The sequence below is a fragment of the Thalassophryne amazonica genome, chromosome 16 (genome assembly GCF_902500255.1).
Source record: "Thalassophryne amazonica chromosome 16, fThaAma1.1, whole genome shotgun sequence".
NCBI lineage: Eukaryota > Metazoa > Chordata > Actinopteri > Batrachoidiformes > Batrachoididae > Thalassophryne > Thalassophryne amazonica.
The window spans coordinates 12,559,811-12,586,214 of NC_047118.1; the positions used below are offsets into that span (position 1 = coordinate 12,559,811).

The 26,404-nt window shown below is 44.7% G+C and overlaps 1 protein-coding gene across 8 annotated transcripts in view; it reads right to left on the bottom strand.

The window, feature by feature from the left end:
- The window catches only part of si:ch211-278a6.1 (SRC kinase signaling inhibitor 1), a 323,862-nt gene that overhangs the window by 72,274 nt on the left and 225,184 nt on the right, over nucleotides 1-26,404 (bottom strand). For 6 of the 8 annotated variants that reach the window (XM_034189725.1, XM_034189721.1, XM_034189719.1 and 3 more), the window contains 5 exons: nucleotides 14,538-14,733; nucleotides 11,280-11,575; nucleotides 6,105-6,916; nucleotides 5,912-6,013; nucleotides 1,402-1,529 (listed from right to left, as the gene is read on the bottom strand). In XM_034189725.1, coding sequence (XP_034045616.1) covers nucleotides 1,402-1,529; nucleotides 5,912-6,013; nucleotides 6,105-6,916; nucleotides 11,280-11,575; nucleotides 14,538-14,733 — 1,534 coding nt within the window. The remainder of the gene's footprint in view (nucleotides 1-1,401; nucleotides 1,530-5,911; nucleotides 6,014-6,104; nucleotides 6,917-11,279; nucleotides 11,576-14,537; nucleotides 14,734-26,404) is intronic. The other 2 variants (XM_034189723.1, XM_034189722.1) reach the window with 1 other exon arrangement.

Here is a 26,404-nt window from a genome sequence, read left to right on the forward strand (position 1 = left end):
TTTATTAACATCCTGGTGTAAATAAGGTATCACCACATGTGTAGAACTCAAAAATAAGATAGGTTGAGTTTTCATTAAAAAAAAAAAAAACAACTGCAATGTGGTAAAATGTATTCATAAATATGAAAGAAAGGGCTCTTAATAATTATTAACTATCGCATACTGTATTTTTTTTCCTCATGATTTGTTTTTGCATAAGTTTGAAAAAACAACAGATCATAACTTTATCATGAATTTAATTTTCAAAGTGGCACTAATGACAACACTCATACTGAACATAATTTCACTTGCATAGACTGATTTTGGAGATCAAGCAATAATTGCAGATGGGATTTCTGAGGTCCCAGATAGCTTTTCTGATTTCCTTTTCTAACTTTCAGAATTTAGTAAATTAGCATATGGTCCATTGAGTCTTATGTGTAGACACTAGTCCCTAGAGGCAAATATTTTTGGTTTCAAATCTGGGCAAATGCAGTCCCAGAAAATTCCGAATGTGACAAACAAGAAACAGGTGTTGTAAACAAGTCAATGCTGCTAAAAATACAAACTTGAAGAAACAAAGATACTATTCTGACATGGTTTTGCACATAAGACTGACATAGCATGTTTCAAGTACATACATATATGTCAGAAGGTGGAGGGGACATACCATATTCTGTCCCCCCTGGTTGAAAAGGTGGGGGGGACATGTCCCCCCCTATCCCCCACCAAATTGCGCCTATACATAGTTGCTTATTTTTGATTGATCTGGGACATCAAAGTTCACCAGATTTGAATTACTTCATGCCCTTTTTAAGTTGGGGATGTGCTAGATTATAGCAATTACTGTTTGTTGAGTTACTGTGTACACATGCTGGCTGGGATGGACTAACTCGCTGAACAAACTGAGACCAGTGCAGGGAATTAAAAATTATAACATTAGAAATTGTTAGTTACTGTTTGTTCAATGAAGTCTGTTTGCTGCTCTTGGGGAAATGATTTATTTGATTTCCGTGCATCATGGGACAAAAACACAGGGGCAATTTTAGATAAAGGACAAAAGGTTAGATAATTCTTTAATTTATGCAGTGACATTTATAGAAAGAAAAGAGAAATGGGGAAAAATTGTACAAGATGAGCTGTTTGCACTCTAACATCAGCTGTAGGTGAAAAAAGTTTAAGCTTTCATTTTAGCATGTAGCTACATGCTGATGCTACTTCCTGATTTTTTTTAGTTGGGCCAAAATCTCACACAATTCATTAGATGTTTGATTTTTGCACACACGTATCAGCTACAGAAAAAGTTGGATGATAAATTAAAACATTAGTGGCTTTTTTAAGCAGCAGCAGCAGCAGCACAGAGATTAGCAAAGCAACGGTGTTAGCAGCAGCTAAGTCTTGCTGTGACACTGCTGTACTCACTTCCTGTAGTGGAGCCCTCGCTGTTGGTTTCTGTCTTGTCACTGGAAGAGAAAGGTAATGGCCGTGAGAACTCCGTCCCTTGGTCTGGAGGGCAGCCCGCCATCATGCAGAGACGCAGCAGGCCGCATCTGAGGATCAACGGCCACAGGGCAAGGCAATTACCGTGCTAACGCTAAAAGTATCTCCACTGGACACTATCAGACTGAGATAGCAATTAACAAGTTAGCTTGTTGTTACTGCGTTGCTAACGTGTTTAAGATCAGGTGCCATAATAACAATGTAGCATGGAAATGAGGAACACAAGTCTAAATAAAGTCTAAGATCTCATATGTCAACATCTAGCGCAATAGTGCACTGGCCTGCAGATAATGTTTGAGTGCTCTATACGTGTGTTGCGCTCACACAAACTAAAGCAGCACTTCCATTCTACACTTCTGATAATCACCCTGATAATAGGACAGTGCAGTACCCTACATGATATCACGAGATTTGACCACTTAAGGGGACAGCCTCTCCTGTTGCGCAATATATACACAGCATACCTTCATACGGAAAAATGGTGTACTGTTTTGTTTTTTGACTGATATCACTGAAGCAGTCACGAAAAGTGCAGTTTTTGTGAGACGTCATGTCGGTAAGTGTTAGCCTACACAGAGTAGCTATGTTCTCTTGCCTGCAAAACAGCCTTGACACGTTTGAGATCTAGCCAGTTTTCTTAAATCCTCCAAACCGTGACTATCCAGGGTTGGGACCAGGAAGCAGAGTTGTAGTCTTACACACCTCTCTGCAGCTTCTCTCCCCCTGCCATCCCCTCATTACCCCATCCCCATAGAGACGGTGCCTGCTCCCAGACCACCAACAACCAGTAAAAATCTATTTAAGCATAAAAATTCAAAAAGAAAAAATAATATAGCACCTTCAACTGCACCACAGACTAAAACAGTTAAATGTGGTCTATTAAACATTAGATCTCTCTCTTCTAAGTCCCTGTTAGTAAATGATATAATAATGGATCAACATATACATACAACATATTTATTCTGCCTTACAGAAACCTGGTTACAGCAGGGTGAATATGTTAGTTTAAATGAGTCAACACCCCTGAGTCACACTAACTGCCAGAATGCTCGTAGCACGGGCCGAGGCAGAGGATTAGCAGCAATCTTCCACTCCAGCTTATTAATTAATCAAAAACCCAGACAGAGCTTTAATTCATTTGAAAGCTTGTCTCTTAGTCTTGTCCATCCAAATTGGAAGTCCCAAAAAACAGTTTTATTTGTTGTTATCTATCGTCCTCCTGGTCGTTACTGTGAGTTTCTCTGTGAATTTTCGGACCTTTTGTCTGACTTAGTGCTTAGCTCAGATAAGATAATTATAGTGGGCAATTTTAACATCCACACAGATGCTGAGAATGACAGCCTCAACACTGCATTTAATCTATTGTTAGACTCGATTGGCTTTGCTCAAAATGTAAATGAGTCCACCCACCACTTTAATCATACCTTAGATCTTGTTCTGACTTATGGTATGGACATTGAAGACTTAACAGTATTCCCTGAAAACTCCCTTCTGTCTGATCATTTCTTAATAACATTTACATTTACTCTGATGGACTACCCAGCAGTGGGGAATAAGTTTCATTACACTAGAAGTCTTTCAGAAAGCGCTGTAACTAGGTTTAAGGATATGATTCCTTCTTTATGTTCTCCAATGCCATATACCAACACAGGGCAGAGTAGCTACCTAAACTCTGTGAGTGAGATAGATTATCTCGTCAATAGTTTTATATCCTCATTGAGGACAACTTTGGATGCTGTAGCTCCTCTGAAAAAGAGAGCCTTAAATCAGAAGTGCCTGACTCCGTGGTATAACTCACAAACTCGCAGCTTAAAGCAGATAACCCGTAAGTTGGAGAGGAAATGGCGTCTCACTAATTTAGAAGATCTTCACTTAGCCTGGAAAAAGAGTCTGTTGCTCTATAAAAAAGCCCTCCGTAAAGCTAGGACATCTTACTACTCATCACTAATTGAAGAAAATAAGAACAACCCCAGGTTTCTTTTCAGCACTGTAGCCAGGCTGACAAAGAGTCAGAGCTCTATTGAGCCAAGTATTCCTTTAACTTTAACTAGTAATGACTTTATGACTTTCTTTCCTAATAAAATTTTAACTATTAGAGAACAAATTACTCATAACCATCCCAAAGACATATCGTTCTCTTTGGCTGCTTTCAGTGATGCCGGTATTTGGTTAGACTCTTTCTCTCCTATTGTTCTGTCTGAGTTATTTTCATTAGTTACTTCCTCCAAACCATCAACATGTCTATTAGACCCCATTCCTACCAGGCTGCTCAAGGAAGCCCTACCATTAATTAATGCTTCGATCTTAAATATGATCAATCTGTCTTTATTAGTTGGCTATGTACCACAGGCTTTTAAGGTGACAGTAATTAAACCATTACTTAAAAAGCCATCACTTGACCCAGCTATCTTAGCTAATTATAGGCCAATCTCCAACCTTCCTTTTCTCTCAAAAATTCTTGAAAGGGTAGTTGTAAAACAGCTAACTGATCATCTGCAGAGGAATGGTCTATTTGAAGAGTTTCAGTCAGGGTTTAGAATTCATCATAGTACAGAAACAGCATTAGTGAAGGTTACAAATGATCTTCTTATGGCCTCAGACAGTGGACTCATCTCTGTGCTTGTTCTGTTAGGCCTCAGTGCTGCTTTTGATACTGTTGACCATAAAATTTTATTACAGAGATTAGAGCATGCCATAGGTATTAAAGGCACTGCGCTGCGGTGGTTTGAATCATATTTATCTAATAGATTACAATTTGTTCATGTAAATGGGGAATCTTCTTCACAGACTAAGGTTAATTATGGAGTTCCACAAGGTTCTGTGCTAGGACCAATTTTATTCACTTTATACATGCTTCCCTTAGGCAGTATTATTAGACAGCATTGCTTAAATTTTCATTGTTACGCAGATGATACTCAGCTTTATCTATCCATGAAGCCAGAGGACACACACCAATTAGCTAAACTGCAGGATTGTCTTACAGACATAAAGACATGGATGACCTCTAATTGCCTGCTTTTAAACTCAGATAAAACTGAAGTTATTGTACTTGGCCCCACAAATCTTAGAAACATGGTGTCTAACCAGATCCTTACTCTGGATGGCATTACCCTGACCTCTAGTAATACTGTGAGAAATCTTGGAGTCATTTTTGATCAGGATATGTCATTCAATGCGCATATTAAAGAAATATGTAGGACTGCTTTTTTGCATTTGCGCAATATCTCTAAAATTAGAAAGGTCTTGTCTCAGAGTGATGCTGAAAAACTAATTCATGCATTTATTTCCTCTAGGCTGGACTATTGTAATTCATTATTATCAGGTTGTCCTAAAAGTTCCCTGAAAAGCCTTCAGTTAATTCGAAATGCTGCAGCTAGAGTACTGACAGGGACTAGAAGGAGAGAGCATATCTCACCCATATTGACCTCTCTTCATTGGCTTCCTGTTAATTCTAGAATAGAATTTAAAATTCTTCTTCTTACTTATAATGTTTTGAATAATCAGGTCCCATCTTATCTTAGGGACCTCATATTATCATATCACCCCAATAGAGCGCTTCGCTCTCAGACTGCAGGCTTACTTGTAGTTCCTAGGGTTTGTAAGAGTAGAATGGGAGGCAGAGCCTTCAGCTTTCAGGCTCCTCTCCTCTGGAACCAGCTCCCAATTCGGATCAGGGAGACAGACACCGTCTCTACTTTTAAGATTAGGCTTAAAACTTTCCTTTTTGCTAAAGCTTATAGTTAGGGCTGGATCAGGTGACCCTGAACCATCCCTTAGTTATGCTGCTATAGACTTAGACTGCTGGGGGGTTCCCATGATGCACTGAGTGTTTCTTTCTCTTTTTGCTCTGTATGCACCACTCTGCATTTAATCATTAGTGATTGATCTCTGCTCCCCTCCACAGCATGTCTTTTTCCTGGTTCTCTCCCTCAGCCGCAACCAGTCCCAGCAGAAGACTGCCCCTCCCTGAGCCTGATTCTGCTGGAGGTTTCTTCCTGTTAAAAGGGAGTTTTTCCTTCCCACTGTCGCCAAGTGCTTGCTCACAGGGGGTCATTTTGACAGTTGGGGTTTTTCTGTAATTATTGTATGGCTTTGCCTTGCAATATGAAGCGCCTTGGGGCAACTGTTTGTTGTGATTTGGCGCTATATAAATGAAATTGATTTGATTTGATTTGGGTCATTAACAAATGTCATCGCCACTTTTTCTTTGTATTTTCACTTTGACTGTGTGTAATTTGCCCAAAATCTCAGAGGTAAGTGCTGTGTTTCCATCCCTTGAAGTAGAGAAATTACATCATATACATCATATTTTACCCCTTTAGCGCCCACCCTCAAATGACACTATGCTGCCCAATAGCCTACTGTCATTCCTGTCCATACCGCACCTGTGTCTCAGCTGAAGCCTTAGATGTTAGATGATGGAGATTCTTACGTGCTATCACTATCTGGCGCTCTTGTCAGCACACTTTGTACGAGCCCAGTCAGGTTTGCTATCTGCTTCTCCATGACCTCCATGCGCTCCAAACGATGATCCCTAGGAATGTCAAAAAAAAAAAAAAATTGCATTTACACAAAAAGTCAACAATGTGAAAACTTAATGGAGTGCACCCCAAGTTCACACTGACCTACTGCTGTCAGAGTCTTGTCCAGTTATTGAGGAACCAAAACCAGTCGTGGTCCTGCTGCCCTCTCCGGGTCCAGCTGTCAGACATAGAGGTTCTGAACCGGAACTTGGCCTGGACTTAGGGCTTTCTTCAAATACAGAAGAGGAAGCTGAGTCCTTGCGGAAGGTTTGCCTGACAGGTGAGCCTCGTGGTGAACTGGAATACGAGTCCCTGTCCCTCAGCTTCATGTCAGGAATTTTTTGAGGAGATGAGGGTGGCATGCGAAAACACATGCCTAGAGTTGCTGAAGAGTATGCATCAGAGTACAGTGAACCTCCAGGCTTGTAGAGAGAGTCCTCAAGGTCCCCGTGAAGAGCAGCTGCAGAGTAGGTGCTTAGGGAGCGCACAGAGCCACGGCGGTACAGACCACTAGAAACAGGGAAGCTAAAAGGATCTCCGAGTGCAGCCAAAGACTGTGTGGAGGCGATACTGAGGCGGCCCTCATGCATCAAGCTGTAGGGGTCCGCATACAATCCCTCATTCTTCATCAGTGCCATGTTTTTTGCAGAAACCTCTTCATCAGGTTTGACATCACGACGCTCCAGGATGGCGCTGGGTGAAGGGGACAGGCCTACGTTGGAGCCATGGACAGACGAGGGATGGTGTGGGTGTCTGGACTGCTCATTCTGAGGATGGGTGCTGGTGAAGGATGGAGGCCGGCCGCCGCTGTACGAGAGACGTGAGCGGGATGGAGAAGTGGAGGATCCAGAAGAAGGAAGTGTGTTGAGGCGACGAGTGGGAGAGGAGTCGCGAGAGGAGTAGACTATCTCCCTCTGAAATGGATAAGTAAGAATAATAGTTACCGCGGAGATTTACAGAGGAAAGGATACTGTCGACATGTTTCATTTTAACAGAAATCTAATCACTTGATACTATCATGACCTGCAGCTCCCACTGGAGGCCCCATTTCATCTCCAACTGTATAAAGTCATGGCTAAAATCAGAATTATAAAAAGAAAGAAAGAAAACACAATAAATGCCCAAGCTCACAAGACATGAGGGCTCATGGAATAGTTTATTATGATGATGTGAATGATACGCTATTGCCTTTCCAGTCACAAGATCACAACCTAATTCAACATCTTTGGGAGATTTTGGACTGACTATTCTCCATCAACACTAAATGTGCGAATAGCTTTTGAAATAATGGTGATCCATCACTATAACAGAACTCCAGACACTTGAACAATCAATACAAGACACTTTATGCTGGTTTTTCCTTTAACATGTCACCCGTCTGCATTTGAACTTTACTGTCCTTTAATATTTTGAAGCTACTGGGTTGTTGTTGCATTAATACAAGCACAACATTCTAATATATTAATATACAGCTATATTTTTTGAGTGGAATGGTCACAGGGTGCTAATAGTCAGGTCAAAGTGCATGTATCGGTGCTGTTCATTGCTACATTCACTACGCTGTAGAACCATCTCTGAGCACTACTGGTAACCACACAGGTAGACTAGTGGTTTCTCCCTATCTCAAAAAGTGGCATCTATGTATTTGTCACAGCCATATGCTACATTGGCACCCCACTGGGTTTGTCCATTTGGTGGAATTCTAAGTGCTGAGACACCTACATTTTGGATCATAATCAGCAAAATGAAGCCCCCCCCCAAAAAAAGCCCTGAACCAAATGCTTGTAGTGAAGTTGTTGTTCCCTCACAATGTAAGTAAACAACTGCTCATGTGGCATATAGCAGTACTCAAGGATTCTCAAGTGATACTGAGATGCTGTGACTAGTTTTATACCCATACAGTAAAACCAAAAGCACCAGGATCCATTCTGCTGAAAGATACTGGCTTCACCATATACATATCCATCAAACATGACTTCATAGGCTCTTCCAAAAGCTGAGCTCTAAGAGACATAAATGCCTGATGTATGTGAATCTCTTAAAAAGTTTGTCCCACTATATATACAGACATACTGCTGATGGTTTTGTCCAGGAAGGCTACAAAAACCTGGATCTGGATGGTCACAAACCAAGATACTGACCTTCTCGAGTTCTTCAACCAGGTCATTCATTGATTTTACAAAGAGCTCAGTATCATCTGCAAAGTCAAGGTCAGTTAACCCTTCCTCACTAATAAAAGCACCCAAGTTGATGGACAGCACCACCTTACACAATCCTCAGTACACATCTCTGATGGACCCCAGAATTCACTGGGAATGAAATCTAAGACTTAACCTTCACTCCACACATCACTCACAGGGGCTTGTGTCCAGGCCGGCAATGATACGTGCCAACTTAATGGGTGTCACATAAAATTTTAAGGTTGTCTCATAAAGGAGCCCCGTTCAACCAAGTTAACTGTTTTGACATATCCATATAGGCTGTAAATAAGTATCTACAGACCTATGAAGTGGTTGATGGTTGACTTCATAAACCTTGATTTTACTTCTGCATTGTTTCATGTTTGGGACACCTTGAGAAACAGCATTTCCTGTACATTCATTTTGTGAATTGTTCTGTAATTTGTGTCTGTAGCATGGCCCAAGCAGAGGGTCACCCCTTTGAATCTGGTCTGCTTGAGGTTTCTTCCTCAGAGGGAGTTTTTCCTTACCACTGCTGCCCTAGGAGTTAGTGAGATTAGACCTTACTTGTGTGAAGTGCCTTGAGGCAACTCTGTTGTGATTTGGTGGTATATAAATAAAAATAAATTGAAACTGAATTGAAATTGATCAACCTGAGCCCAGTGCTACATATTGATTTTGTAATTCAGATCAGGGAGACAGACACCCTCTCTACTTTTAAGATTAGGCTTAAAACTTTCCTTTTTGCTAAAGCTTATAGTTAGGGCTGGATCAGGTGACCCTGAACCATCCCTTAGTTATGCTGCTATAGACGTAGACTGCTGGGGGGTTCCCACGATGCACTGTTTCTTTCTCTTTTGCTCTGTATGCACCACTCTGCATTTAATCATTAGTGATTGATCTCTGCTCCCCTCCACAGCATGTCTTTTTCCTGGTTCTCTCCCTCAGCCCCAACCAGTCCCAGCAGAAGACTGCCCCTCCCTGAGCCTGGTTCTGCTGGAGGTTTCTTCCTGTTAAAAGGGAGTTTTTCCTTCCCACTGTAGCCAAGTGCTTGCTCACAGGGGGTCGTTTTGACCGTTGGGGTTTTACATAATTATTGTATGGCCTTGCCTTACAATATAAGGCGCCTTGGGGCAACTGTTTGTTGTGATTTGGCGCTATATAAAAAAAATTGAAATTGATTGATTGATAATGTGAAGTGAATGACAGTCTGTGACTCCCCTTGGATGGGGTGCCTGCCCATAACAGCTTAGTTCACCAGTCAAGGCTGGTATCCATTTACAGTGGACTGAGACAATGCAGATGAAATGTCTTGTGCAAGGACACAAACAGGCAGTGTGACTGGGAAATGAACCCAGGACTACTTATACGAGTGAAGCACCATGCAGCGGCACGAAGCTCGCTCATGGTATACTGTGTCCCAAACAGGAAGTGCCAAATTTTGAGTCCAGAGTGAAACAGGAAATGTCAAATGAACACTTCCTGGATTGACACTTTCTGACGAGAGATCTCATGGAATCTCATGATATCTCACAGGAATTCAAAAGCCAGAGGTTTTTAGCCATGCTAATGCTGCCCAGAAGCATTTACTGACAATAAAATGTGAAGGACCTAAATGAGATGGTAACGACTTTCCAGGCATGTGAGACGCAAATAAAGAAAAATGCTTAAAGTGAAGTGGGGTTAAGGGGGCCGTAGTGGGATGGGGGGGGGGGGGTCTGAGGAGCAAAGCCCTGCAGAAGCTGAAGGTTTTTAGCCATGATAATGCTGCCCAGAAGCATTTACTGAAAAAAAGTCTGAAGGACTTAAATGACATGTTGAGATGCTGAAGAGCTTTGTTTGTTCATGTCCGCGACATATACATATTAGGTAGTCCAACTGGTTTTTTATTAACATGGTCATGACAGTCATAGGTCAAAAGTATAGGTCAGATCGTACATCATCCAAAAAAAATGCATTAATAACTAGGAAGTAATTTAAGATCAGATGTTTGGTGGCCTATGTCCTTTCTGTTGCCTCATAATACACTACAACAGCACTGACTATATCCGCATTTTTAGACCAACACATCCAGGGACCCACTGATAAATGCAAGTACACCTGGAATTTAAAGGATGTGGATGTGTGAAATTGACAACTTCTTTAGTTAGTAACTAGCAATACCCTTTTGCTGCGCTGTGCACCTTAGTTTTGGGTGTATGATAGGGCCCTTTTTAATGGATAGGGGGCAAAAAGAAAAAAGGTTGCACCTCTATCAGCAAAATCAAATTCATGTACTTTAATTTTCTCACAAATATGAATAAGATGTGTTGTGATGCAGTGTGCATTAAACATCCAACCCATACAACAGAGACAAAGATGATGCAACTCGCACCTAACCAGAATGGACAGGAAACTGATGTTTTCAGATTTTAGTCAATACAAGTGCTTCTTGAAATCAGGCCTAAAAGATTTTCTTGTTTCAAACTGTGGTTTGGGGATGCGCATGGTCGGCTGTCGGTTCGTGTTTGTCTCTTTCTGACTTCCTTTCAGACACAGGAACAGGCATGCATGTAGGATGTGTGCTTGGACAGCACAAAACTACATCATGCATTTTTCACTCACTATCTGTGCAGCTAATTGCAGCTGAATTTTTCAGTATTGTGTGGATAAGGCAGATGGGAAGTAAGGGTTTTGTTAAAAACATATTTAAAAAAAGAGAAAAGGAAAAAAAAAAACCCTCCCTCAGGCTGCCTTGATCTTTACTGGAGCAGAAATAGCTTTCGATGTTAAAATATGCCAATTTCACAGAGGAACATTGTTCTCTGGTGCCTGCACAGCAACAGATGGCCTACTTGAAGATAAGAAAATGCATTTCCAGGAGGAATACCTGTTCAATTACTAAACCAGAAGCAGCACAACAGCATGTCAGTGTTACATCTGAAATATACAACAAAAACACTGTTACACTGCTTAAAGAAACACACCCAGCTCTTTATGTAGAAGAACAGAATAATAGTGCTTCTCACTGAAAGCTACCTGACTGAACAGCACAGCAGAAATGACTAACTTATTTTGCTTGTTAACCCCCTCCCACCCCGAGCTCCTTTCTCCTCACCCTCAGGTCTCCATTGGCCAGGTGTGCGGAGGCGGGGTAGGAAGCGTAGATGGGCTCTTTGCGGTAAATCTTAATGATGCTGCGATCCTGGATGTCACGAACATCCTCCAGCTCATAGAAGACATTGCGTGCCTCGTCCTTGATCAAGATGGCGGTGTTGGGCGACTTCAGCATGCCGGCTGTCAACTTCTGAGGGAACATGTGCACGATGAGAGCATGCAGCGTGTCCATGCTGCTCAGCTCATGAGTGATGTGAACCCGACGAGTCTCGTCCCCGTACTGCAGGAACAGCACACCTAAGACAGTGTCAGAACAAGGGTTAAAAAATGTTGGATTAAAATATATATATATATTGTAGGGGAACAGAATAAGCAAAGCAGTCGGTTCAAATCCAGTCTGAGGCCAAATGCACTGCAGAAACTAATATCTAAGAAAGTAACTTAATTTTGACTTAATTTTTGTCTAAATAGAAAAATAATCTTGTCAAACATTTTTTACATAAGAAACAATGACTTATTTTTGGAAAATGTATCTCATCTTTTCTTAAGTTTTTCCAGCTAAAATTAAGCTGTATTTAATCAGTAACAAGGAAATGCAATGGATTTCAAATCATCCAAGCAAAGGAACAATATTGTTTTCCTTATTTTAATACAGAAGTTCATCTTAAAATAAGAATTTTTCTTAGCCATTTTCAGATTTTTTTTGCTTAATGCAAGACAATTTGGCTATAATTTCAGATTATTTTGCTTATTTTGAGAGGCACAGATTTTTGCAGTGTGTCATGGAACATTCCATCCAACAATATATGTTTTTTGGGGTTTGGTGGATGAGATCCATTTAATGTGGGATTCAAAATATGAAATGTCAGCAAAGCTGTTGACTGCCAGAGGAAACATTTCTGAAGATTTGGGCCTCATTTCTCAATGATTTAAAGCAGAGGTCTCAAAATGACTCTAGAAAGGGTCGAGAGCGTGCAGGTTTTCTTTCCAACCACCCACTCCACCTGGAGTGGGTGGTGCTTTCTGGAATCAGTCTGAGACCTCTGATTTAAAGTCTGTACTGGTATCGATAAACCAAACTCACAACCTCACAGGGAAGAGACGACTGATACTTTTTCCTGAACTCCCTTAATTTTTGAGAGCTTGTGTCGTATGGATTTAGGATTGCACTGAGCATGCAGCAAGTGGAGCATAAGGATATTTTTAACAGGCAGTATGCACGACATGCACGCACAGCTGCTTTAACCGCCACGCACACTGATTTCACCATGAATGCATCAAAATTAATGCAGTTATCACTTAAAAAACAAGTCATCATGACATGAAATTGCATTTATGTAAACTTTGCAATTAATTTGCGGTTCACATGCATGCTGAACTGTGGGGAGGTGGTCCGTACGGATCAGTTATGATCCATGACACCATAACCAAGCATTGTCTGATCTAAGTTAAACTTCCACTCTCTTTTTGACCCAAACCTTTTTTCCAAACAGTCTTCCTAAGAACTACCTAAACAAAATACTGTGCGTACTACATACTACTGTAAATACTGTGCATGTTGGGCCCGGATCCAGACCGGTTTGGACCGATCGGTCATCGGTAAAAAGAAAAAAAAAAAAACTTGAATAATCCCGATTAGTGCCGAACGTGTCCCCGCGGTGAACACTGCTTTGGTTTTCATGTCAACCTACAGTCCGTAAATTATGCGGATTTTTCCGAGTTTCAGAGTCATACAGACGTACTAATAAAGTCTTACGGATATTCAGGGTTTGGTCTGCAGCGGGTCTGTAATCAACCGTTTCTGCAGCGCGATTCCACTTTGAAGCCGTGAACCACTGAAGCAATGCTTCGATTCAATGACTCGTGGCTCTTTGATTCACTGCTCTTCAGAAGTGGTAAGTCTGCTTCCTAACCCCTCTCAAAGCCATTAAAATATCATGAGTCACTTTTGTGTGTATTAAAGTCTCTAACTGGGACTCTTGTCTTGTTGCTGTCAGGAAACGAGAATCATCCTCGGTTCCGTTCACCAGCTCGAAACGCTGAGCGGCTCTCTGCCGAGACAGAGTCCAGTCGGAATAACTTCAAAATGAATTGCCGCTTTAAATAAAATGACACCTTTTTCCAAACGTTATAATACAGACAAGAAACTACAGTCGACTAAAACGTTTACTTTTTCCTCCCAAAATGAGACGTGCTGTATTTCTTTACAAATTCCTGAAGTGAAGCACAGTAGCTGTAAGAATCAGCTCAGATATATGGAAAGAAATTCATGCCAATAATGTCTGAAAGGAAATGCTTTTGACAAAAACTACAGATTTTGTTTATTCCTATTTATGTCCAGAGATGAAGGATCCACCATGTAGAGTTTATTATGTCCAAAGTTTAAAGATCCAGTGACAATTTCATATTTATTTACTTTAAGACTCAATAAAATGTTCAATTTCAATTCAATTTCAATTTAATTGGCTTATAAAGTGCCAAATCACAACAAAATCTAAATACACTAAAACAAATGTTTTAGTATATTTAGTCATGGACATGATGAATATTGTTACCTGCTGGACTGTTTCTAATTTTGATTGGTATCAATGGAAAATGTCTTCTGTGAACTGTCTGTATCTCAATATTATTAAGAATATATGCAGTCATATTTTTATTGATTTTATCAACTGAAAAAAAAAAATCAAATATAGATTCAGGTATAATTGAAAGATTTTGGCAATAAATTTGATCCTGTTTACAGTCAATTTTTGTTAAAGTGTTTTTTTTTTAGGACATCATATTTATACAAATAAGTGTTCACTATGGTCCATGAAGTATAATAATAATAATAAATATATTAAAAGAAATGTGACAGTGTATGTTGCACATGAATAAAAGAATGAAGATTATTGATTAACAAGACGCGTACGATTTTTATTTTATCATTGGGAAAAAATGCATGTCAGATTTTCACTCTGGATCCAGTCCTGCATGTACACAACACTTTGACTCTCAGTACAGTTGCATGTATTTCATGAGGCTGACTCATCATGAATATGTTGTGTCTGAACCGTCTGCTCTCCAGGTCTCTGGAGTAAAACTACGAGTGTACACTGAAACTGTTACGTATAGCAAAAATCCCACAGTTCCTCCACGTTTGCTCCTTCTTGAAGCACAAACAGTTCACATTGCCAAATATGTCATGCAAACAGACAGCTCCAAATCGGCTTCAAGTGAAGCGGTCACACAGTGAACCAGCAGTGTTTCAAGTGTTAACCTGGAGAGCGGAGCTTATTCTGGCTGGCAGAGCGGGACAGTGGCAAGCTCTGGCGAAATCGGTTCATCCGGTTAAATCCCAGGGGAATATCAGCTTCTGACATGGTCTCCAAGGACTCCGCGGAAGCAAAGGAGAGCTTAGCCGCCTGGTCGGCCAGTCCAGACTGGGTCGACTGGGAATGCCGTGGACTGCGGCTCTGGAGGAGGAGCAGGCAAACACATTGTGTCATGGACTGAAGTAAATAAATGTGGAAAGAATGGACTGGATGGACTGGAACAGAGACCGAGAACATGTATTGAGACACTACACAATGAATCATACAACATTAGGGCCCTTTCACACATAGTAGGAATAAGTACAAATCAGGGCGAATCACACTGGAACAGCTTGTATGAGCGAACAACGAAAACTGAGCCGACGGGCAGGCGTGAACGAACCTGCTACAACAGTGTCATGCATGTGACGGTGTCGTGTGAGCAGGAACACAGTGCGAGCAGCTGGGACGTGGTGCACCACATTGTGGCGCTGATGTGCACAGTACGTGTTCTGCAGCTATGACGTGCAGGACCAGAGCAGCTGTTGACAGCCAGCCACATCCCCATCCAAGGTGTCACTTTATGATCAGAACAGACGAGGTGCCTCGCCTGTGTGGGGGCACGCAAACCACATGCATGCTTTGTGTTGGGGGAGCGGGGAGCACGCGAAACACATGCACACATGTATTGTGGGGGGAACCGACGCTCTGGCACACTATATGCATACTTGGCAACTTCACCGTCGTGGGGGCGCTTAGACAAATTTCACTGCCAGCTCGACAGTGATTGTCTGCTGACTGTTGTCGCGCTGACAGTGCGAATGGCCACACATTTTTGAAGTGCCATGTGAGTGGTGTTAGATGTTCGTGTGTGTCACCTGGAATTTGGCCTACACCTGCTGCAAGAGGGATCGAATGTTCTCTCACAGGGCACACTCTGTCTTTCAGCCGCTGGTGTGCACAAATAGTTGTAGCAACAGGTGTACGAGGCTTTGGAGGCAACTACGATTTTACATGTATTGCATACAATTCCTGCTTGATGCAGGAATTCATACACAATTCGACCACATTCATACTATGTGTGAAGGGACCCTTAACCAGACACAACTAGCATCCTTTTATAAGGTTTACTAACATCACAGGACTCTGCATGGATTCTATTTGCATGACATAGTCCTGAATGTGTTAGAACATACATTTCAAACAAGAATCAGCCGAGAAAGTGCTGTGAACAGTTGTGCTTGTCTCTATTGCTGCATGCAGTAAAGCTAAATATATAAAGCTTCAACTGATACGTCATTTTCTTCAATGTACTTTACAATAAAACCATTTCATTGTAAAACCAGCAAACAGTATTACTATGGACGTCAGAGCATGTGGCATTCAAGGCTTATAAATTAATAAGGCTTAGCCAATGTGACGGAGGCAAGCCGGAGTGCTGTGCATATGTATTCAGAAAACCTCACTCCCCAACGCCAAAAGATGCTCTAGTGACAGACACTAGGGCCCATGGGTTTTAGCCTTGTGGTTAGAGTACCTGTCTCCGCTCCAGATGATTGTGATTTGATTATGAGTTCACGCTCAAAGGGGGAAAAAGAACATTAACAGCTAATATTTCCCTGAAATCTTAAAGCTACAGTGGGTAGGATTAAGTGCTTTCTAGTGGGGAGGTTGCAGAATGATTATGTTTCGATTATGTTTTTCCTTCTTTGACAATTTGGATCCATACTTCCTTGTGTTCCCTTATGATAAGTCATATGTGTGATGCTCTAGTTCACAAAAATGCAACCAGTATATACAGATTATAGGAGAGTAGCCATTGATTCCTCTTCATTTTTCTTCAGTCCTCCAACCCTGCTAGAAAATGAGAAAGGCGGTTTAATTTTGTCCCTTTGGGCTCCAGTATCAACATGGGGGCCTCCATGAGAGAGGGTCTGCATCCGTGCTCCCGTGCTTATAAAAATGCATTGATTCATTGTTGCAAGTAGTTATACAGTAATGAACAGATGGTTATGAACGTTGTAGTCCTCCTATAAGGTTCTGCTACTAGCCTATAAAATTCTTCATGGACTGGCACCTCCCTACCTAGCTGACCTAATGAAACCTTATGTACCAGCCTGGGCTTTGTGTTCTCAAGGTGCAGGACTACTTTGTGTCCCTAGGGTGAATAAAAAGTCTGCGGGTCAAAAAGCTTATCTTATTGTGCTCCTGTTCTGTGGAAGATCTCCCTGCGTCAATAAAACAGTCAGATTCTGTAGAGACTTTCAAGTCCAGTCTTAAGACGCATGTTGGGAAAGTGTAGTGACACGGACCCACAACAGGGGGCGCAAATGAACGGTCAATAGATGAGCCAAAATATAACAATTTAATGTTGTGAATGTGCACAACGAACATACAGACAATCTCAGAATATCATAACAGTCAATACACAAAGGTGACGTGTGGGCAGGCTCGAGGATAGAAGACGTCTGTCCTGAGAAGAGCCGGAACCACACGATTTCCGCCGCCCCAGAACCTGGTGAATACTGGAGCCGCCAAGTCCCGAATTCCCAGGTGATCACCGTCCCCGACTGTCGGATCTGGTACTGCTGGCGAAGAACAAAGACAGTCAAGTGTGGGTGTGTGTACACCCAGTAACAACAACGGTGGGAATGCCACCTCCACCTCTCATTCAATATGTTGCAGCGGTCTCAGCTGAAAAGGAGCGCCGTCTTGCACAGCCTCCTCACAAACGACCGGTTCTCCTGCAAACACTCACAATAACAGATTTACAAATCTCACAAAAAGGCTGAGAGTATTACCTCCAATGAAGTATGATATCTCGGCAATGAGGTGGAGATGACGTCTGGTCTTTATGGAGTGAGATGATGTTGATTAGATGGATGACAGCTGTCAAGAGGTAATGAGCGACAGCTGTCACCCCCGGCTGTGTCCATGGCGGCAGCGCCCTCTCGTGCCTGAAGCCCGCACTTCAGGCAGGGCGCCCACTGGTGGTGGGCCAGCAGTACCTCCTCTTCTGGCGGCCCACACACAACAGGACCCCCCCCTCAACGGGCGCCTCCTGGCGCCCGACCCGGCTTGTTGGGGTGTCGACGGTAGAAGTCGGCCAGGAGGGCCGGATCCAGGATGAAGCTCCTCTTCACCCAGGAGCGTTCTTTGGGTCCATACCCCTCCCAGTCCACCAAGTACTGGAACCCCCGACCCATCCGACGGACGTCCAGGAGCCGGCGCACCGTCCAAGCCGGCGCCCCGTCGATGATCCGAGATGAGGTGATGAGGTTTGATATGTGACACGTGGAAAACCGGATGGATCCGCAGTGAAGCCGGGAGTTGGAACTTCACTGCGGCAGGACTGAGGACTTTGAGGATCTTGAAGGGGCCAATGTACCTGTCCTGAAGTTTCGGGGAGTCCACCTGGAGGGGGATGTCCTTCATGGAAAGCCACACCTCCTGCCCGGGCTGGTAAGCAGGGGCCGGGGATCGCCGGCGGTCTGCATGGGTCTTCGCCCTCGTCCGGGCCTTCAACAAGGCAGAGCGGGCGGAGCGCCACACCCGATGGCACTTCCGCAGGTGGGCCTGGACTGAGGGCACACCGACCTCTCCCTCCACCACGGGAAACAACGGGGGCTGATACCCCAAACACACCTCAAATGGGGAGAGGCCGGTGGCCGAAGACACCTGGCTGTTATGCGCATACTCGATCCAGGCCAGATGGTTACTCCAGGCCGTCGGGTGCGCGGATGTGACGCAGCGGAGGGTCTATTCCAGTTCCTGGTTGACCCGCTCTGCCTGTCCGTTCGTCTGTGGATGGTACCCGGACGAGAGGCTCACGGTGGCCCCCAGTTCCCTGCAGAAGCTCCTCCAGACGTGTGAGGAGAACTGGGGACCACGATCTGAGATGATGTCGGAGGGTATCCCATGCAGACGGACAACGTGGTGGACCAGGAGGTCTGCTGTCTCCTGGGCTGTTGGGAGCTTCGGGAGGGCCACGAAGTGGGCCGCCTTGGAGAAACGGTCCACTCTCGTGAAGATGGTGGTGTTGCCCTGGGACGGCGGGAGGCCCGTGACGAAATCCAGGCCGATGTGGGACCAGGGGCGATGAGGCACAGGCAGCGGCTGGAGGAGTCCTTGGGCCTTCGTGTGTACTGCCTTGCCCCTGGCACAGGTCGTGCAGGCCTGGATATATTCCCGGACGTCTGCCTCCATAGACGCCCACCAGAAGCACTGCCGGACAACTGCCACGGTCCTTCGCACCCCTGGATGACAGGAGAGCTTGGAACCGTGACAGAAGTCCAAGACTGCAGCTCTGGCCTCTGGTGGGACGTACAGACGGTTCTTCGGACCTGTTCCTGGGTCCGGGCTTTGTGCCAGGGCCTCCCGGACGGTCTTCTCCACGTCCCAGGTGAGGGTGGCCACGATAGTGGACTCAGGCAGGATGGGCTCCGGTGGATCCGACAGTGCAGTTTTGACCTCCTCTTCGTGTACAAGGCATCCGACCTCTGGTTCTTGGTCCCGGGGCGATAGGTGATCCGGAAGTCAAAACGCCCGAAGAACAGTGACCAGCGGGCTTGCCTGGGGTTCAGCCGCTTGGCGGTCCTGATATACTCCAGGTTCCGATGGTCAGTGAAAACCGTGAACGGCACAGACGCTCGCTCCAACAGGTGTCTCCACTCCTCAAGAGCCTCTTTCACCGCAAGGAGTTCTCGATTGCCGACGTCATAGTTCCGTTCAGCCGGGGTCAACCTGCGTGAAAAGTAGGCACACGGGTGAACAACCTTATCGGTCTCTCCGCTCTGGGACAGCACGGCTCCTATCCCTGAGTCAGAGGCGTCCACTTCAACCATGAACTGGCGGCTAGGGTCGGGCTGCACCAAAACTGGCGCAGTAGAGAACCGTCGTTTCAACTCCTTGAGTGCGGCTTCGCACCGATCCGACCAGGTGAAGGGGACTTTTGGAGAGGTCAGGGCTGTCAGGGGGCTAACTACCTGACTGTAGCCCTTAATGAACCTCCTATAGAAATTAGCAAAGCCGAGGAACTGTTGCAGCTTCCTACGGCTTGTTGGTTGGGGCCAATCTCTCACCGCCACAACCTTGGCCGGATCAGGGGCGACGGAGTTGGAGGAGATTATAAACCCCAGGAAGGACAAAGACGCGCGGTGAAACTCGCACTTCTCGCCCTTCACAAACAGTCGGTTCTCTACAACCACTGCAGGACCTGACGTACATGCTGGACATGGGTCTCAGGATCCGGAGAAAAGATGAGAATATCGTCCAGATATACGAAGACGAATCGGTGCAGGAAGTCCCGCAAGACGTCGTTAACCAAGGCTTGGAACGTCATGGGGGCGTTGGTGAGGCCGAACGGCATGACCAGGTACTCAAAGTGACCTAATGGGGTGTTAAATGCCGTCTTCCATTCGTCTCCCTTCCGGATCCGAACCAGGTGATACGCATTCCTAAGATCCAGCTTAGTAAAGATTTTGGCTCCATGCAGGGGGGTGAACACGGAATCTAACAATGGCAACGGGTATCGGTTGCGAACCGTAATCTCATTCAGCCCCCTGTAATCAATACATGGACGAAGTCCGCCATCTTTCTTGCCCACAAAAAAGAAACCTGCCCCCATCGGGGAGGTGGAGTTCCGGATCAGCCCGGCAGCTAATGAGTCCCGGATGTAGGTCTCCATTGATTCGCGCTCAGGTCGTGAGAGGTTGTACAGCCTGCTGGACGGGAACTCAGCGCCTGGAACCAAATCAATGGCACAATCGTACGGACGGTGCGGGGGAAGGGTGAGTGCCAGATCCTTGCTGAAGACGTCAGCAAGATCGTGGTACTCAACCGGCACTGCCGTCAGATTGGGAGGGACTTTGACCTCCTCCTTAGCCTGTGAACCGGGAGGAACCGAGGATCCTAAACACCCCCGATGGCAGGTTTCGCTCCACTGAACCACCACCCCAGACGGCCAATCAATCCGGGGATTGTGCTTCAACATCCATGGGATGCCCAAAATCACGCGAGAGGTAGAAGGAGTTACAAAAAACTCAATCTCCTCCCGATGGTTTCCAGACACCACCAGAGTAACTGGTTGTGTCTTGTGTGTGAGTAAAGGGAGGAGGGTGCCATCTAGTGCCCGCACCTGCAATGGCGAAGGAAGCGCCACCAGAGGGAGCCCTACCTCCCTTGCCCATCTGCTGTCTAGCAGATTCCCTTCTGACCCCGTGTCCACCAGTGCTCGGGCTTGAAGGGTTAAATCCCCGCTCAGGATTGTGACTGGGAGTCGTGTGGCAATTTGTGTGTGTCTCACTTGAATGGTTTGACCCCTCCTTAGCCCAGTCTCTAAGGGCGAGTGTTGTCGTTTTGGCCGTTTGGGGCAGTTTCTCTGTGTGTGCTCAGTTGAGCTGCAGAGAAAACACTCTCCACGGATCAGCCTCCCCATTTTGGCCCTGTGCGTTTCCCTAACAACATCAGCAGGGGGAGCTGTTGCCCCACAAAGCGCTGCGGCTGTGGAGCGTGGGGAGGGCGGCGCCTTTTCGAACCCGGAAGGGAGAGGGGCGGCGCGTATCCGGTCACGTCCTTCGCCTCGCCCCCAACGGCGTTCCTCCAACCGATTGTCTAACCGTATAACGAGATCGATAAGCCCATCTAAATCCCGCGGTTCCTCCTTAGCTACCAGCTGCTCCTTCAGAACCAACGACAGTCCATTTACGAAGACGGCGCGGAGCGCAACGTTATTCCAGCCGGACCTCGCAGCCGTGATGCGGAAGTTGACTGCATAAGTGGCTGCGCTCTCGCGTCCCTGTCTCATTGACAGCAGCACAGTTGAAGCGGTCTCTCCTCTGTTAGGGTGATCAAACACTGTTCTGAACTCCCCCACAAACCCAGTGTATGCTGATAACAACCGTGAGTTCTGTTCCCAGAGCGCCGTAGCCCAGGCGCGTGCTTTACCCCGAAGCAGAGCAATCACATAAGCTATTTTACTAGCATCTGACGCGTACATGACGGGACGTTGTGCGAAGACGAGCAAACACTGCATAAGAAAGTCCGCGCACGTCTCCACACAACCTCCGTACAGCTCAGGAGGGCTTATGTATGCTTCAGGGGATGGTGGGAGGGGTTGTTGAACCACCACTGGAACGTTTATATCCTGCACAGGGTCGGCAGGAGGACGAGCTGCAGCAGCGCCCTGAGCGCTCGCCGCCATCTGTGCGGAGAGAGCCTCCACCCTGCGGTTCAGGAGGATGTTTTGCTCAGTCATTTGATCCAACCGAGCCGTAAAGGCGGTGAGAATGTGCTGCAGCTCACCAATCACGTCTCCCGCAGACGCCTGCGCTCCCTGCTCTCCCATTGGTCGTTCAACAGCCGGGTGACGCCCCTCGGAGTCCATGACGCTGGCCGAGATATCCTGTTGGGAAAGTGTAGTGACACGGACCCACAACAGGGGGCGCAAATGAACGGTCAATAGATGAGCCAAAATATAACAATTTAATGTTGTGAATGTGCACAACGAACATACAGACAATCTCAGAATATCATAACAGTCAATACACAAAGGTGACGTGTGGGCAGGCTCGAGGATAGAAGACGTCTGTCCTGAGAAGAGCCGGAACCACACGATTTCTGCCGCCCCAGAACCTGGTGAATACTGGAGCCGCCAAGTCCCGAATTCCCAGGTGATCACCGTCCCCGACTGTCGGATCTGGTACTGCTGGCGAAGAACAAAGACAGTCAAGTGTGGGTGTGTGTACACCCAGTAACAACAACGGTGGGAATGCCACCTCCACCTCTCATTCAATATGTTGCAGCGGTCTCAGCTGAAAAGGAGCGCCGTCTTGCACAGCCTCCTCACAAACGACCGGTTCTCCTGCAAACACTCACAATAACAGATTTACAAATCTCACAAAAAGGCTGAGAGTATTACCTCCAATTAAGTATGATATCTCGGCAACGAGGTGGAGATGACGTCTGGTCTTTATGGAGTGAGATGATGTTGAGTAGATGGATGACAGCTGTCAAGAGGTAATGAGCGACAGCTGTCACCCCCGGCTGTGTCCATGGCGGCAGCGCCCTCTCGTGCCTGAAGCCCGCACTTCAGGCAGGGCGCCCACTGGTGGTGGGCCAGCAGTACCTCCTCTTCTGGCGGCCCACACACAACAACGCACTTATTTTCCTTTTCGTATGGCTAGCATACTGGCATAGTATGTTACTATGCTTTTTACTTTTTTAATTAATTTCATTAGGAAACGGAGCGTGCCGCGAGCTCAACTTAATCTACATTCTGGGTCTTTTAGTGAAGCTTAGGGCTAGTGACCGCCGATCACCTTCATATTTCTTCTGTTTTTCTTGTTGCTTAATGCTGACAAACTACACAGTATTTGTTGTCTTTCTGCAGCTTGATTCTGCTTTTTTTCTTTTCTCTCTGTTCGAGGTGCGGCTCCATCCAGAGATGGGTATGTTATCTGTTCCAGAAACCATCCTGTGCACTGGCAACATTTCCTGTGTGTTTGTTTTGTGAATTGTTCTGTAATTTATGTCCGTAGCATGGCCCAAGCAGAGAGTCACCCCTTTGAGTCTGGTCTGCTTGAGGTTTCTTCCTCAGAGGGAGTTTTTTCTTACCACTATTGCTCTGGGGGTTGGTAAGGTTAGACCGTACTTGTGTGAAGTGCCTTGAGGCAACCTTGTTGTGATTTGGCGCTATATAAATAAATGAAAATGAATATTCCATGTCTGGGAATAATCACTCTTAAACCATACAAACTGTATCTTGAAATGTTATTTAAACAAATCACTTTGCTGAAAGTCCACCAGGTCAACAAGGAAACCATCAGGCAAACATAATCGTACTGATATTAAACTAGGACGGAACCTGTGGGGAACCGCGGGTCCTAAAAGTGGTCGTCTGTACTATATACGGAGGACAGCTGACTTTTAGGGAAAATCTGTTTACAGTTATACTACATTTTTTAAGTATTGACATAGAAAAATGTCTTGGCTTTTATGAAAGCCTTTATTGAGGGGTCAGTTGTGTTCAGTTTTCTAAAACAGATTTTTGTCATCGATAAGCTTTTCTGAAGCTGCTTAACCAGTACAATATTCCATGTAAAGAAATTACAAATAACTGAAGTTTTATATTTGCACTGTGACATTCAATTCAATCAATTCAATCAAATTTTTTTTTTATATAGCGCCAAATCACAACAAACAGTTGCCCCAAGGCGCTTTATATTGTAAGGCAAGGCCATACAATAATGATGTAAAACCCCAACGGTCAAAACGACCCCCTGTGAGCAAGCACTTGGCTACAGTGGGAAGGAAAAACTCCCTTTTAACAGGAAGAAACCTCCAGCAGAACCAGGCTCAGGGAGGGGCAGTCTTCTGCTGGGACTGGTTGGGGCTGAGGGAGAGAACCAGGAAAAAGACATGCTGTGGAGGGGAGCAGAGATCGATCACTAATGATTAAATGCAGAGTGGTGCATACAGAGCAAAAAGAGAAAGAAACAGTGCATCATGGGAACCCCCCAGCAGTCTACGTCTATAGCAGCATAACTAAGGGATGGTTCAGGGTCACCTGATCCAGCCCTAACTATAAGCTTTAGCAAAAAGGAAAGTTTTAAGCCTAATCTTAAAGTAGAGAGGGTGTCTGTCTCCCTGATCTGAATTGGAGCTGGTTCCACAGGAGAGGAGCCTGAAAGCTGAAGGCTCTGCCTCCCATTCTACTCTTACAAACCCTAGGAACTACAAGTAAGCCTGCAGTCTGAGAGCGAAGCGCTCTATTGGGGTGATATGGTACTACGAGGTCCCTAAGATAAGATGGACCTGATTATTCAAAACCTTATAAGTAAGAAGAAGAATTTTAAATTCTATTCTAGAATTAACAGGAAGCCAATGAAGAGAGGCCAATATGGGTGAGATATGCTCTCTCCTTCTAGTCCCCGTCAGCACTCTAGCTGCAGCATTTTGAATTAACTGAAGGCTTTTTAGGGAACTTTTAGGACAACCTGATAATAATGAATTACAATAGTCCAGCCTAGAGGAAATAAATGCATGAATTAGTTTTTCAGCATCACTCTGAGACAAGACCTTTCTGATTTAGAGATATTGCGTAAATGCAAAAAAGCAGTCCTACATATTTGTTTAATATGCGCTTTGAATGACATATCCTGATCAAAAATGACTCCAAGATTTCTCACAGTATTACTAGAGGTCAGGGTAATGCCATCCAGAGTAAGGATCTGGTTAGACACCATGTTTCTAAGATTTGTGGGGCCAAGAACAATAACTTCAGTTTTATCTGAGTTTAAAAGCAGGAAATTAGAGGTCATCCATGTCTTTATGTCTGTAAGACAATCCTGCAGTTTAGCTAATTGGTGTGTGTCCTCTGGCTTCATGGATAGATAAAGCTGGGTATCATCTGCGTAACAATGAAAATTTAAGCAATACCGTCTAATAATACTGCCTAAGGGAAGCATATATAAAGTGAATAAAATTGGTCCTAGCACAGAACCTTGTGGAACTCCATAATTAACTTTAGTCTGTGAAGAAGATTCCCCATTACATGAACAAATTGTAATCTATTAGACAAATATGATTCAAACCACCGCAGCGCAGTGCCTTTAATACCTATGGCATGCTCTAATCTCTGTAATAAAATTTTATGGTCAACAGTATCAAAAGCAGCACTGAGGTCTAACAGAACAAGCACAGAGATGAGTCCACTGTCCGAGGCCATAAGAAGATCACATTGTTCACATTAGGTGAAATTTCTTTCTTTTGTTTGGCCTGTGTGAGTCACTGTTGAGACACAATTCTGTTGTTTTGTCCGGAGTGTGAACATGTTAATTCAGACAGTAAATGTCCAGATTTGAATTTGCTGGCTGGGATGTTAGAGGATGGACAGACTCATGAATTCTGTCAGGTCTGCAGCAACCTCACAGGCTTTTATTTTGAAATACAGGCTCTTAAAGTGGAAGTACGACATAAAACAGGCTCAAAAATGACAGATTTCTCAAAAAATGGGATCACCTTGCTGTTTTCACGACTTGAATCCTCATGAAAATATACACAAGTATGCCAAAGAACGAAAGTCAGCTCCTTCTGGATTTCAACTGATGCTCCGGACACACAAACACACAAACACACAGAGGCCACTTGCCTTTAATTATATGGATATCATTTTAGCTTTTGTGCAATCATGATAACAAAAACTGTGCTTTGGGTTTATGCAACTTATGTTCTATGTGCTCATCTTTGCACGTGCCCTCATCCAAAATGTGACACTTGTGCTGGTGCCAACTTTGTCCAAGTGCATTGAGGTGAAGAGGCAAAACTCATGCAAATCCTGGATTCCCGGGCTTTCGCTGTGGGTTTACACTGCTGGCCAATGCCCAGACGTTTGTGACTGTGAGACAGTCAGTGCGGGAGCAGGGGCTGAGCCCAGCGAGCTGTTACTTGATCCCACACCACTGGAGCCTTTCTTCCAGCTCAGCTGCTGCAGTAATGAGCTCCCTGAATACTATTGGCTGATTGTGCGGATGGCAGAGGCACTCATCCTTCGCCTCCTCATTGCACCATGAACACAACAAGATTCCCAAGATTCCATTTTATGTCTCTTCTCTGCTTTAGATAAACTTCAGCACGGGCTTACTGTGGCTTTCATTAATGATTTATTTAATTAGTCTGAGGCTCTAACAGATGTTACACGCAGGGTCATCACTGTGAGACGGCACGAGCTGTTCATTCATAAACACACAAAAGTATATATATATATACACACACACACACAATGCACTCATACACCCAGAGACAATCACGATTTTATTGTCTGGGCAGGAAGCCA